Source organism: Hippocampus bargibanti, linkage group LG13, assembly GCF_051943395.1.
Source record: "Hippocampus bargibanti isolate YZ-2025 linkage group LG13, ASM5194339v1, whole genome shotgun sequence".
Taxonomy (NCBI): Eukaryota; Metazoa; Chordata; class Actinopteri; order Syngnathiformes; family Syngnathidae; genus Hippocampus; species Hippocampus bargibanti.
The window spans coordinates 13,094,726-13,108,447 of NC_142746.1; the positions used below are offsets into that span (position 1 = coordinate 13,094,726).

At 40.6% G+C, this 13,722-nt stretch overlaps 1 protein-coding gene across 1 annotated transcript in view; it reads left to right on the forward strand.

Annotated features, from left to right (window-relative positions):
• Nucleotides 1–12,248, forward strand: part of lrrc1 (leucine rich repeat containing 1) — a 29,662-nt gene extending 17,414 nt beyond the window's left edge. Inside the window, 11 exon segments of the mRNA XM_089011775.1 lie at nucleotides 824–939; nucleotides 1,390–1,562; nucleotides 3,017–3,156; nucleotides 4,628–4,747; nucleotides 8,205–8,405; nucleotides 8,590–8,817; nucleotides 9,707–9,796; nucleotides 9,991–10,068; nucleotides 10,489–10,752; nucleotides 10,889–10,966; nucleotides 12,081–12,248. Of these exon segments, the coding sequence (XP_088867901.1) occupies nucleotides 824–939; nucleotides 1,390–1,562; nucleotides 3,017–3,156; nucleotides 4,628–4,747; nucleotides 8,205–8,405; nucleotides 8,590–8,817; nucleotides 9,707–9,796; nucleotides 9,991–10,068; nucleotides 10,489–10,752; nucleotides 10,889–10,966; nucleotides 12,081–12,233 (1,641 nt within the window). The 3' untranslated portion in view covers nucleotides 12,234–12,248.
• The last annotated feature ends 1,474 nt before the right edge of the window (nucleotides 12,249–13,722 follow it).

Here is a 13,722-nt window from a genome sequence, read left to right on the forward strand (position 1 = left end):
TCAAAAACACATTGTATCCCGCTCAAATTGTAAGCAATAAAAGTCATCCACCTTGACCGTCTTGATTGCAATCGCATGAAACGTGCTTTTCTACCACTTTCTGTTTATGTGGAGGCGAGTTTGACGCAAAACTATGTAAGGGGCTCCTCCGGACTGCCGTACAATGCTCTTGTGTCTTAATGATGCAGAGCATGGAGAAACATAATGGGACACTTGGCCTCGACAATAATGTCACTGTCACTGTTTTGCCAAAGAGGCCGTTGCATGACATCAATGCTCACATTGTAACCACAGTGCACGTCATTGATGTGTGTTTAGCCGAGCTACTTGACCATTGGTCTGCATTTATAGATTCCATTGAATGTTTATTCATTTTTCTCTCTCTGGCTCACAACTGAGCGAAGTTTGGCACCACAAAGTCTTTTTCAGAATGTTTACCTTTTGGCATGAATCAACGCTGTTGAAGCATTTCACTCACATTTAGCCTTTTAACACCGTGCACTGCGTTTGATGAGATTAATCGATTAATTGTCAGATTAGATGGCTCATCAAGTGCGAGCCTAATTGTTCCTAATTTTAGGTTGTGCTGCCTTGTCTCATTGCGTTCATTTGAACTGGACGAGAGAACAATTGATATTTCTGGGACAAAATGTACAAATTGCGCCGACCCTTTTTTTATGAGTAGGATCAAAAGCGGCTTTTCCATCCATTATTTTCAGTGTACTAACAGTTACAAGAGCCAACATTTACACAACCTTAGATGTTATTGATTTGATTTTCAGGCTGCTGGTTTCATTGAATCCTGTTGTGGTTGTTGCTTCAGATCGGAGGCTGCAGTGGCCTGAATGTCTTCTGTGTGCGGGAAAATCGACTGACGAGGATACCCTCGGAGCTGTCGCAAGCAACGGAGCTGCACGTGCTTGACGTTTCTGGAAATAGGTCTGTGCCTTCATTCCGTAAAGTAGTGGAGGATGTGTTACTTCCGGGAAGAGTGAACGCTGGCGCGAATGGCTGCCGCTGCTCACTCGCACAAAAAAAACCCATGACTGTAAAGTGTCCTTGAGAGTTTTGAAAGGCGCTTAGAAATTAAATGTATTATTATTAGTCCATCATTTCATCTGTTGCCAAAACTTGAAAGTCAAGTACGGTAGTCGTTCAAGACAAAACTTTACCAAGCTCTCTAGACAGTATGTTCATCCATATCGCCTCCTTTTGCAGTTCCGCTACTACTAGTGGGTACATCTGAAGCAGTTAAAAAAACAACAAAAAAGTACACTGTTTGAAATTTTTACACACAGCTTCATAGAAAATGTCAGAGGAAGTTGCATGTATCACCAACTACAAATCTACGAAACTTTGAATGCCCGATTTCTTGGTTTTGCTGACCAGGCTCACCCACTTGCCCATGTCCCTGACCAAGCTTTGCCTGAAGGCTTTATGGCTGTCAGAAAACCAGTCGCAGCCCCTTCTCACCTTTCAGACGGACGAGGACCCCGATTCGGGTGAGAAGGTTCTCACCTGCGTGCTGCTGCCCCAACAGCCCTTTGATTCTGAAAACAAAGGTAGGCACTTTTTTCGCTATTGGTAGGATATGTTTACAGCAGACATTTTTGTGTATATTCAATGTGCACTTAGCGATGGGACTGAACTGGACAATCAGTTAGTTTGAATGATCCTTGCCAAACTTGCAGCTGATCCTTCAGACGAGGTGTAAAGCAGGGGTCGGGAACCTATGGCTCGCGAGCCATATATGGCTCTTTTGATGATTGCATATGGCTCGCCGATAAAACTAAAGACATATTCTCGTTTTTTTCGCTGTTCATTTGCTGTTGGGGCTGCAGTTGGCGGAAAGCGCAATTTTGATTGGATGACACTGACCTAGGTTGGCCGAAAGCGCCATTTTGATTGGATGATACTGGCCGTCATGTTGAAACAGGTAAACGCTCCTTTAAATGAGCCCAACGAGTGCACTTCAGCTTGAATACACCGGAGCATTCGCCTTTGAGGAGAGAAAATGTTCTGATTCTAATTTGCAATGAAACAATACCATCGATGAAACAGTCGAATGTCAGTGACATTTTAACACGCCCCATGTTAACGTTAGCATAGATATACTTCTGCGAGACGATATTGCAGATAGCAAGTGTGGAAGCTTATGAGCCGTGTGCGACCCCTGTTGTTCTTATTGCCTCATGACATCTTAACCAACGCTAGGATTGTATTTAGGTGAAACCCAAATATGATGTGATTAGAAAGGAAAATATGAATCTATTGTAGAATGCAAGTATTTCCCCCCATCAATTCTTGCATCGCATGTTTTGTTTCATGACCTAACAGGCTGTGTAAAAACCTCAACATTTCAGGGTGAACTCTTTCACTCCATTTGGGTTATTTTTAACCCAGCAGTTTTAAGAGCGTTCGATATCACTACTTTATTCATCAAGTCATGCCATTGTTTTCTTTTTCTCTCTCTCTGCCAACATGCACAGTCGGGTTTCCTCCCGAGTGACATTTGAGTGATCTTTGTCATCCTTTTCTGTCATGTTTGCATGATCTAAAATGGAGACGCCCATTTCTTGTTCTTCCACTCTAATCCTTCCTGGTAGAGTCTGTTGATCACAAGTGTATCCTGTATAGGATCAGAGAGCCTGTAAGAGATCACGGCCTTTGCTGTCCCTTGAGGCCTTCCTTGGCGATGTTCCTCTGAAATGTGGTCGATCGGACAGCTAAAGAGGCTTAGCAACGGCTGGCTTTCTTCCATTAAAAGCTCGCCTGTTTGGTATAAAGAAGCGCTTCAATGCTTGGCTTTTTTTTCTGCTGGTGGATACAAGACTTTACCACATCTATGCGCATTCTCGTGGTTGTAAATGTTATTTTTGTTTTAACATTTGCTTCCTTCTGAAAAATAAAATGTCATGCACGATGATGTTCAAGATGAGACCATAGCAGCACGGCATACGACTCGCTCCAGCATTCGCGATTAATTGTGTTCTCTCCCGTCCATTAATGACCACAGGTTCTGATAATCTCGCCCGCTTCGGAGCCCTGGAGAGCCTGGTGAACGACATGGCAGATGACACATGGGACAACAAAGCCAGGAACAGGATCAGCGCCATTCACTTTTTAGATGATGACGAAGAGGAAGACGATGAAAAGGTGAGAACTCAAGGACGGTGTGTTGCCAATGTGCACTTGCAAAAAGCCATTTCGAGAATATCATATCAATCGGTTTGCCACGGCCAAAGCTCTTTGATTGAATTCAAATGTGTCCTCCAGTGTGTCTTCCCTTAGCTTGTTAGCAAGAGTGGGTTTTATTCACTGATTTCAAATGTAATACCAGCACGAATAATGGGCTGCTAAAGAGTCTTAGTGTAAAAATTAAACAACAGAGAATTAAGTGTACAATCCCAAGGACAAAAAGTTGTCATTCTTATGCCATATTGAGTAGCAAGAAGGAATCATGACATTGAAGTGATATTTTAAATAGAACAGTGCACTTGCACTAAGATGACCATTTTCTTGACAACGTATCAGCCCATTCCTTTTTTATTTATTTGTTTATTTATTTATTTATTTATTTAAATGGGACACACCAGGTATTACCAGGTAGTTTTTTTAACATCAAGTATTTTCCAATAGAAGGACTTTTTAATGAAAGAAAATACTTTTCTTGTCATATTTTAGGAGATAACCGACATGGATGCATTTTTATGCCATTTTCAAAGTTTGGCAAGAAAAGAAAATTGTAATGACTGATCAGTCGGACAATTAATGAAAAATATATATCATGTTTTAAATAACTTATTTTGTAGTTTCAAAAAAATGTGTTTTTCAGGAAGAACGTTTGAGTGTTTGGTGTGTCGTATTTGTCTACGTTTAAGGGAAAAAAAGTTCAAGGACATGCACCCCAAAAAACTAATGAATTGGTTTTTGAAGTTACATGTCAAACATTTGGTGTATCATGGCCTTGAATGTTAAACGACATTTGTTCTACTCTATTTTCTTCCAGCTATGAAGTGATATTAATAAAAACTAGAGACACTTTTCTCAGATCTCAGATCTTCAGTTGCATTATAATTAAAGGACAACCGACGTAACATTTTTGTTTCCTAACTGACATCAGAAAAACGTTTTATAGCATCTAAAATACCCAAAACACGCAGTCAGGGGCGTTCCTTCAGTGACGTCACGTACGGACTCGTCACCAACTCAAAAACAAGACTTCCGGAATATTCAGCGCGAGTCTTAAAACGTAAAATATAGCTATATGCGGTGGTATCTTTGTAAAATACGCTCAGTAGAAGCCATTTTACAAATTATAGACACAACTTGTCCAGAGACGTCGGTTGTCCTTTAAAGATAATGTTCAGAGAGAGTTTAAATGGAACTTATTAGTGTTTAAAGACATTGCAGCTCATTATAATTGCAATTTAAAAGTAAAACACCACTCATCTCTTTTGAAAAACAAGTATTTCTTCATATTCAATTGTGATATAGCGCACGCTTGTGAAAGTGGTCACAGGCTAACTGGCTTTTACGCGGGTCTCTGCGGCTACATCAGCCCCACTCATGTCGACCGCGAGTGCTTCACATGCATCGTGAACACAAGTTTGCATCCTCCTCACAGGGAACACTAATGCGCCGCGCCACCCCTCACCCAGGCGAGCTGAAAACAATGAAGAAAGTGGCCGAGAACCTCCGCAACGACCTGAATGCCAGCAAAGGCCTAGACTCCAACAAGAATGAGGTCAATAACGCGGCGGATAATGTGACCACGTCTGTGTGACACCTCTACTTTTACTTTTTTTGGATTTGTGTTTTTACCTCCCGTGTCTCACCGTGTAGTCCTGCACAATCCAACAACATTTGTTTTCTCCCTCCTGTTCTCCTTCCTTTAACCCGATAAACTGTGGCCTTCCCGTCCTGTGATTGAACCCCGGAACGCCTGTAAAGCTTCGTTCTCCCTCAGGGCTGCTGTGCCTTCCTGTTTTTAAATTCTCGTCCACAGCAATAAAGCCCCTATGAAAATGATATTTTTAAAGAAAAGAAAAACACTAGGTAGTTGCACTTTTATTTGAAATCTCTAATACAGTCAAACCGTTTAAAATGTTGTATGTTTGTGTTCTATATCGATTTTTAAACACTGGGTGAATTTATTTTTCTTACCATTCTGGGCATATATAAAAGCAGGAGGTTTTGGATCTACTGATTATGAATTGTTGTATAGTCTCATGTGAATACTTTTGTACGTTTTGGCAGCTCCAATGTAAATAGAAATGTATAGCAAATTTATTATTTTTTAAAAATTCTTTCGTTTTTGGAACTTGGTACTTTTTTATTCTTTAAAAATCAAAAAATGAAATTAGCAAAATCTTTTTTCAATCATGTCTTATTCAGTTGATTTAAATGTCGTTGAGTACGATGGCCTCAGAGCCTTTTTTAGGATCTGTTTGAATGACGGCACATAATTTCAGTTCACCAATGTCAAAACAAATACAATTCACTGCTTTGTCACGTTTCTCAAACAAAATGTCAAAATACAGCTGTTCCTTTCCCAGCTCCCCTTCCAAGGCTGCTATTAAAAAAACAGTCATAGCATTGATAGGCCTGACGAAACAACAATGCACCCTTGCAGTTTTGGAAATTCCAGTGTAATGCACTCGACAACATCCCTTCAAGCTCATTCTTTTTTTTAATCAGCCACTTGATATAGTGGATGATATGTGGACCAGGTTTCTCAAAGTGTTTTATTTGTTTTTAATTATTTCCTGATCAAACTGCACAAACTCAGATCTTAGAGATTTTTTTTAACCTTGAGATCTGGATGACTTTTAACCACTGATGAATAAAACGAGTGCAACACTAAATGTCGTCTTTCCATAATTACTTTGACTTTCACCACGCCACACTAAATGGGGTTATTATCACCGCTAATATATTTCATTTCCAGACTAAAAACAAATCAATGCAATTCCAAAGGATAAACCAAAGGATTGTCATCGTTTTTGAAAAGCAATCATCTTGAAATGATGTCAAATTTTTGTGGAATAGCCTGCGCCTCTAGTGTCTTGATTGATTATTTCCTGCCTGCCGATTGCTTGCTAGCGCTTTTGGAATGCTCAGCTTGTCCACCCTGCACGGACCAACACTTGCATGCTTTTACTTCAATAGACCATGAATGTATTGACTTTGTCTCTTACCGATGTTAGAAACCTTCATCATATTTATGCTGCAAAGAAGTCTAGGAAATTTCTTTTTTTCCCCCCAGTATCTAATTTTAATGATTTTTTTTACATGTTGTTTGTATTGACTTCACTATTTTAGTATTTGGTTTGGGGGACTCAAGTGATTGGACCATAGCAAAACTAGTGTGTCTTGTGTTCCAGGTCCGTTCAAGCACAGTATCGGCTAACAGTGGCCAGACCAAGCATTGATTGTTTTGGGTCGCTATATTTCTTGTCCAAGTTGGCCTGTTTACCTAAGTCACATCTCACACCCGCTGGAAGATTGGTTCATCAACCTTTTTGAAATGGAGAGTTACTTCTTGGGTATTGTTTAGTGCGTACCAAGCAGCTTGCATTAACCAGAATGATAAGCAAAGCCAAGTCTTTGTGGAATCCATAATCGATTCCATTGCATCTTATTGAGATGATGTCACATATTTTGCAATGGAAATCCGGCTCACATACTCTATCAAAAACTTAACGATTTAGTCTTTATGGCACAGATTTCAAACTCAAAGCCCAAAGCCAAATCCGGCCAGCAACATCAGGCAGATCACGTGGGTAGACTTTGTTTTTTATACTTTGTTTTCTCTTTTCGCATTACTGCGATATGGTATATTGCATGTGATTTATTTTAACTAATTCCCCTGCCTCTTTAAAACAAACTGAAAAATAGACAATTACATCTTGATTTCACAACTAGCAGTAGTAGTATTAATATCATGTATGCATTTATTTTCCATTTGTAATAATATAAGGGCATCATAAATTGATTGAAATGTAATTTCACAGTCCAAGGAAAAACCTAACCACGATTTGGCCTGCAGCAAAAATACATACCCGGCCGGGCCCTAGTATGACCACAAGCGAAAATTTGGAGTACCCACAGACAAATGCTGTACAATGTCATCATAGATTTTTATGATTGCCACGACCCCTGTGCCATTGTTGAGCGAAGGTCATTTTTAATCGGCTTCATTTGTTGAAAAGTTCCACTCAGCAGAAGTACCGTACTTTCGGCACTGTAAGGCTCACCAAAAGCCTTTATTGTATTCAAAAGATGACGATGAAGTAATATTGAGCCGCAACAGGTCTCGCAACTACTGTCAGCAACCACCGACTCCCTTTCCCCCCCATCGAAGAAGTAGTGCGCGATGCATCCGGGGATATCTAAAATGGCTTTCATTTCGGTAATCTCTTAAAATTAATTTGTCAGGTGGAATTTTCTTCTTGCTTTCACCATAATTTCCCGTTGTTGGCACAATGATGAGAAATGGAAAGTTTGGCATTTTTTGCTTGTTTTTGTATTTAGCGTCCCCCCCCAAAAATTATTTTTTACAATTTTAAGGCCAAAATATTCCATAAAAACCCTTAAAGAATTTTAAAGTTTCAAAGAAGTATTGGTAATCTCAGAAAATTATATTTATTGTATTATGATAAACTGATAAAACCCTGTAATATTTTTGAGCTCATAAAAAAAATGAGAAAATACCACACATTATACTATTCTGTAATTTCTATTTTTGTTTCACATCAAAAAAAGGAAAACCATGGCAAAATCAACAATTTAAATTGCCATTCATTGAAGGTGGCCTTTATAATCCGGCGTGCCTGAGAGTGGGGAACATATGGTAATTTAAACAAGCAGCGTATAACTCAACAATAATAATGCTACAATTTCTAACACCTACCATCTAATATGATTGATCATAATGCAAACACTTGCCTGCAATGCATACCCATACAAAGACATATGCATATAAATTGAAGGCATCAATCAAAGTAAAACATCACTTGATTGTCATCCGTGTGGTTTAAAGTGTCACTTGCCAGCAGGGACCTTGAAACCCGCAATCGGCATGGAGAAAGTGTCCTTTACTGTCTGCTCACCGCCCTCAGCAAAATGAGTGACATGAGAGTTACTCAGACATTTGACATCAACCATCTGATCCTGATCATAACATCATTATCACATTTTAGCCACAGGTGGTGCCTTCCAATATTCTCCAGGAGACTGCAACCCATCAAGCGGGTCTGTCCCTCAGGAACAGCTGCCAAAACTGGGCCCTCCCAGGTTTTGGCAAGGTGGCAAAAGCTTGTCTGCACGGGGGCGTCCACCTCCTCCCTGGCATTGATGGATTGTGCGCTCGCCATTTGAAGAAAAGCGAGCAACCAGCTCAGGTGTGTTTATCTTTATAAGGGGTTTCCACGTTTTAAGTAACACATTCACACCCCGCTATATTTTTCTTCGTATTCTGTATGTGATCACTCACTCGCAGACAGTTTTGATATCACTCATTGCACCGCTGCCACTTCAAAATGCATCTCGCTGTCCCAAAAAGCTCTTTTCATTCCTTATCAACAGAAGGCCTCGAGCCAGCTGACGTCGAGTGATAGCCTCCCATGTCGATTTCGCCACCGGAGAAGTGGCACTCAAGAAGGATGGAAATTTCAACCGCACGGACCTCTTAATGCCGGATGTCGTCTCCATGGAGACTCTGCCCACATTTCAAAGCTCCCCTCCGTCAGCAGGCATTTGAAGCCTGTTTTGCAGACTCCTCTCGAATCGCTCACCTCATATGTGCCATTACGGGTACGTACTTGCACCTTTGTTAAATGTCACAACATAATACAGTGAATACTAGTGGCGGGCCTTCATCGCTACGCCTCAGTAGTGCTCTGTCTCAATCAATCCAGACTGAAAAAAGTGTGGTGTGATTTACTATGAGAGTCCACTAGAGGGTACCATTAGCCAGGAAATAACTGACTGACGTTCTTAATGATGTCAATTTTTGCTTCAAAAGTCCATCTTGAAAATGGCTTTAACAGTATATCTGCAAACAAAAACTATTTCTTCTGCTTCTTCAGCCATTGTGGGTTAACAAAACTGCTATTAAATCAAAACAATATATTTGCTTATGCATCTCGCTACCAATACAGTGTGCTTGCTCTTACCTTCTCACTCGCGGCTAGTGATACTAGGATTGGCTAATGACTAGCCAATCATGTGACTAGCCAATCATAATTTGCGAAAACTGACGTTGCCAGCGCCTTTGAGCAGGCCTTGGGTTGCCAACTCGAGCCTGCAGAACTGATTGTGAAGGCGTCCACGTAGATTTCTGACACTGGTAGGAAATGATGGCTGAAATGTGATTGGTTAAATGCTTAAATACACAAACACGTCCGGAAGCAGCGTGACAGGGGAAAAAGTAGTGAAAGGAAGCTGAAAGACAAGTTTGAATTATTTAAAAAGAATTTATGGGCAGCATATGATCAATTAGTCTGTGATTAAGATATTTTTAGGCCAGCATAGAAGGCCTAGCAGGTCCTGACGCCCCGCCACTAGTGAATATGAATAGAGGAAAATTCCTGCTTGTTGTTTTTGTTGCCTTCATTTTCACTGCTTTCCTGCTTGAAAGTGTCTCTCAATATAGCTAGCTGTACATTGTTTAGAAATGTTATTTATATGGCTTTCTGTGTAGTTACAGATCAGAGTTTCTGGCCAGAGGGACGGGCTGGGGATCAGCATAGCTGGTGGGAAAGGGTCTTTGCCTTACAAAGACCATGATGAGGTTGGTAAATAACAACTGAAGCCGATTCATTTCCTGAATATATTTGTTTTGTCAACCCGACTCTGAATCAAATCCAAGTATTTAGCAAGGGGCCTCAGGTGGCGTGTGTTTACCTTGAGCAAAGCAATTTCTGTCAGGGGAGTCAGGGGGCAAGACTGATCTTAGCTGCCACTCAAGTGTGTTTTCCCTTTCAGGGTATTTTTATTTCCAGAGTGACAAGAGGTGGGCCTTCAGAAAAAGCAGGGGTCCATGTTGGAGACAGATTACTGGAGGTATTGTTCTGTTTTGTGCCTCCTTGTTCTTTTTTCTATTGTTCCGTTTTATTTTACTTTTGATTATCCTTATTTTTAAATGTTGTGTTTTTATCTTTCTAATTCATGGCTCTCTGGAAATATTTCAATATGTACCGGTGGACAAATACTGTCTTGATTTAGTTCCCTTTGTGCACAGTAGAGGGCGCTCATGTACAAACAGAAGTGATGGAGTCAATTTGGAAGTGTCGTTATTTTTACTGATCATTAAAAATGCATGTGGAAAATCTGAATCAATGCTCGCGGCACCATTTTTACCTCACAGATTAAAATAGTAGCGAGGCAATGATGGAAATAGAATGGAAAGAGAAAAATGTTTTAGGATGCACATTCACGTGTAAGGCTCGGTTTTTTTGACAAAAGTTTCATGTCACCCTCCAGGTAAACAACCTCAGCATGCAGGGGGCCACTCATTTGGAGGCTGTGCGAACCCTGAGGAATGCCGGGAGCTGCATTCAAATGAAAGTGTTGCGGGGAAGCTCGCATGTGACACGGCAGGTGGCAGATGCTGAAGATGCTGCGTGCTGGCACCTGAGCGACCGCGACGACACCAAATGTCAAAGGGAAACACCGCACAAGGTGGACAGCGGGGACGACTGCGTCTCCAAGAAAACGGACGCAGTAGTGTGCAACGGCAATGGCATTGTGGGTAGAAAAGAAATATAATTCATTTCAACACTATCAGTAATTCTCATGTAAAACGCATTGAAATTATGCCCACAACTAAAACCCCACTAACCTATTCTCATTTTCTTTTTTTTATCATTGTTTTTTTTCCCAGACTAATTTAAACAGTGACTTGCAGAGATCTCAAGTGACCAAAAGAAATGATTTGCATTTGGACAAAAATGTAATGAAGGTAAGTTGTTTTTCTTCTTAAATGCCCATTTTCCCAACAGTTTCAAACACTTCCCGGCTGTCTTTGTATGTTTTATTTTGTTACACGACAGCAAGGATCAATAAATGTAGTCCATTTTTTTATCCAAGGCAGGTTAAATCTGTTTTAATCCAGCAGACATTTAAACAGCTTCTTCCCCCAAACCATTAATTCACTAAACAGTAACCCAAATAGGACTGTATAGGGCCTCCCTTTTTCTCAATTTTTTGATGATACTAGTGCAGCGTGTTCTACCGGAGAAAAATTCCTTGTGTGTTCGACATACTTGGCAATAAAAATGATTCTGATTCTGATAAACTGGCCTTGCTTAACCGAAGCACAAATACCAATGGGGCTGAGTGAGCTGGAGACTACTCTAATTGAGAAAGTGTCAAAGTTGCTACCTGATGCAGATCTGTCAATGTGGCACATGAAGTGGACACAATGATATTTGCACTGCCAAATCATGCAGAATGTGGAGATAATCGTCATGAGGGATTGTGCCATATGGCCGAAATTGGTTTCAGACACCAGGCGACAACAGAGTGTGACAGGTGTTTTCAGATTTTTGTTTTCTTTAATTCTAAACTATTTCAAAATACTATTAACTCATTCACTGCCAGACGTGCAAAATTATGTCCACTCCAGTGCCAGGGTTTTGTTATTGTCACTCGAATTCCAGGACCCACAGAATGTTGAGTTTTAGGACAACATAAACATTCAATGCAATGTAAGAAACCTGAGACTGTCTTTTGTCATCAGAAAAATAGTTAATTATATTTTATTGATAATCAGCTGGAACAAAGCAATAACATGGAAAAAAGGGGAATGCTGTCAAAGGGGGAAAAATAACATTGCCAGAAGTCTGGTCAGCGCTTTACCGGCACCCAAGCAAGAAAAACCATTAACCCGAACTAATTAATGAATGGCGCCTGACATCATATTTTCAATTCCCGAATAAATTTGTGAATAGCAGTGAATGAGTCAATTGAGCACCTTATTCTTCATGCCTAACCTGTATTCCATCGGTCTTTGTGCAACAGATCACCTGATGTTATTTCCATCCTAAAGCCAGCACATGTATATTCTTTGACAGATTCCACGGATAATCCTCACTCATCCCTCCACGTCTGATGAAGATGTAGAGCTCTCACAAGAAGGTCCTTTCAGGGAGGTGCAACCTGATTTAGGCATTTCAGAGAGTTGTGTCCCTTAGGAGTCTTTTGACAGTGCATTTTATCCACCTTGAACATATGAAACCACTGAAGGGACTTCCTCCAATGGCATTTTTTTTAAAATTGCAGATACATTTGCCATTGACAAATACTGTCATATGTATTATTTTGGAGATCTGCAATTGGCTGGGAACCAGTTCAGGGTGTACCCTGACTGCTCAGCGAGGACAGTTCGTGAAGACCATCTGATTGGAAAGTCACTGCATGGATAATTATGTTATTCATGTATGTTCTGTGCCGATGACCATTTTGTGTTCGGGGGCCTTTTACTGAGCGAGTTGCTTGTTTTGTAGCCACAAGGGGACATAAGTCTTCTTGTGCTGGTCCCAAGCCCGGATAAATACAGAGGGTTGTGTCAGGAAGGGCATCCGACGTAAAAGCTTGGCCAAAACAAACATGCGAATCAAACCTCTGAAGATGGAGGACACTGATTCGCTGTGGCGACCCCTTGAAGGGAAAAGCCGAAAGGAAAAGAAGAAGAAGATGTATGTTCTCTGCAGTATAAGTTAAAAACAGCTACACATGTTTTTTTAACTGATTTGGGATATCAATGTTTCGTGTTATGAGCGTGGTCACGGAATTAATTACACCTGTATCTCAACGCAGCACTGGATTTTGTTTTTAACTGACAATTAAAGAGACTGGATAAACATAGCTCCCAAAGACCGAATGTTAATACAGCCTACTTCCAAACACTATTTGGTCTTAATGTTGTTAATGGAAATGGAAGAAAACTTGTTAAGGACGAATGAAATGCATAGCTGGCAGCCTTTAAAGAGACTATTGATTGGTCTCAGACAATAAGTAGAGAGAGTGGTTAGGCCAAAGGATGGCATTAGTTTGGTCGTACCGCACAAAGACAGCTGAGCAAATAGTAGTGATGGTTGTCAGTGACAATCATGCCTACAAGTGCCGTAATTATGATCCAATAACCATTGTATAAAGTGACACAGAGCGGCCTTGAGAACTGTAACGTCTCTAGTGATGTGGTGTAGCGCACAAAATGTTTTGCAAAATTTGAAATAGCCACAGCTACACTAATTGGTGTCACACCGGAATGGGCCAAATTGGTAAAAAAAAAAGTGCAAAAGTCCTCTGTAGCATTATGAGTAATGTTTCGAAAGTTAATGGCAAGAGGGAAGGAAGCACATATTCGGGGGCTGGTTGGTTTTAGTATGCATGCTTTGATATAGCATCCATATGGCAAGAGGTGGTGACCAGGATGTGGAGGGTACAAGAACATTTTGCCTACCCATGTCTTCAGAAGACCACTCATGTGGGGTCTAAAAGGTATCGTCTTGACTTGGAAACAATCATCTCTGCACTCCTGCAGAGGGTTTCCACTTCGGCTCAATTTAGTCCCGAGCGAAGGAGTAGGCCAGGATCACATTACTTTTGGTGGACTGTGCGATATCCGAATACATCTACTGGTAGACAGCAACATGAAATAGACAGGAATTATAGCACAGTGCTGGCAAAAACAAAAGTAAAGTTGAATGAGGT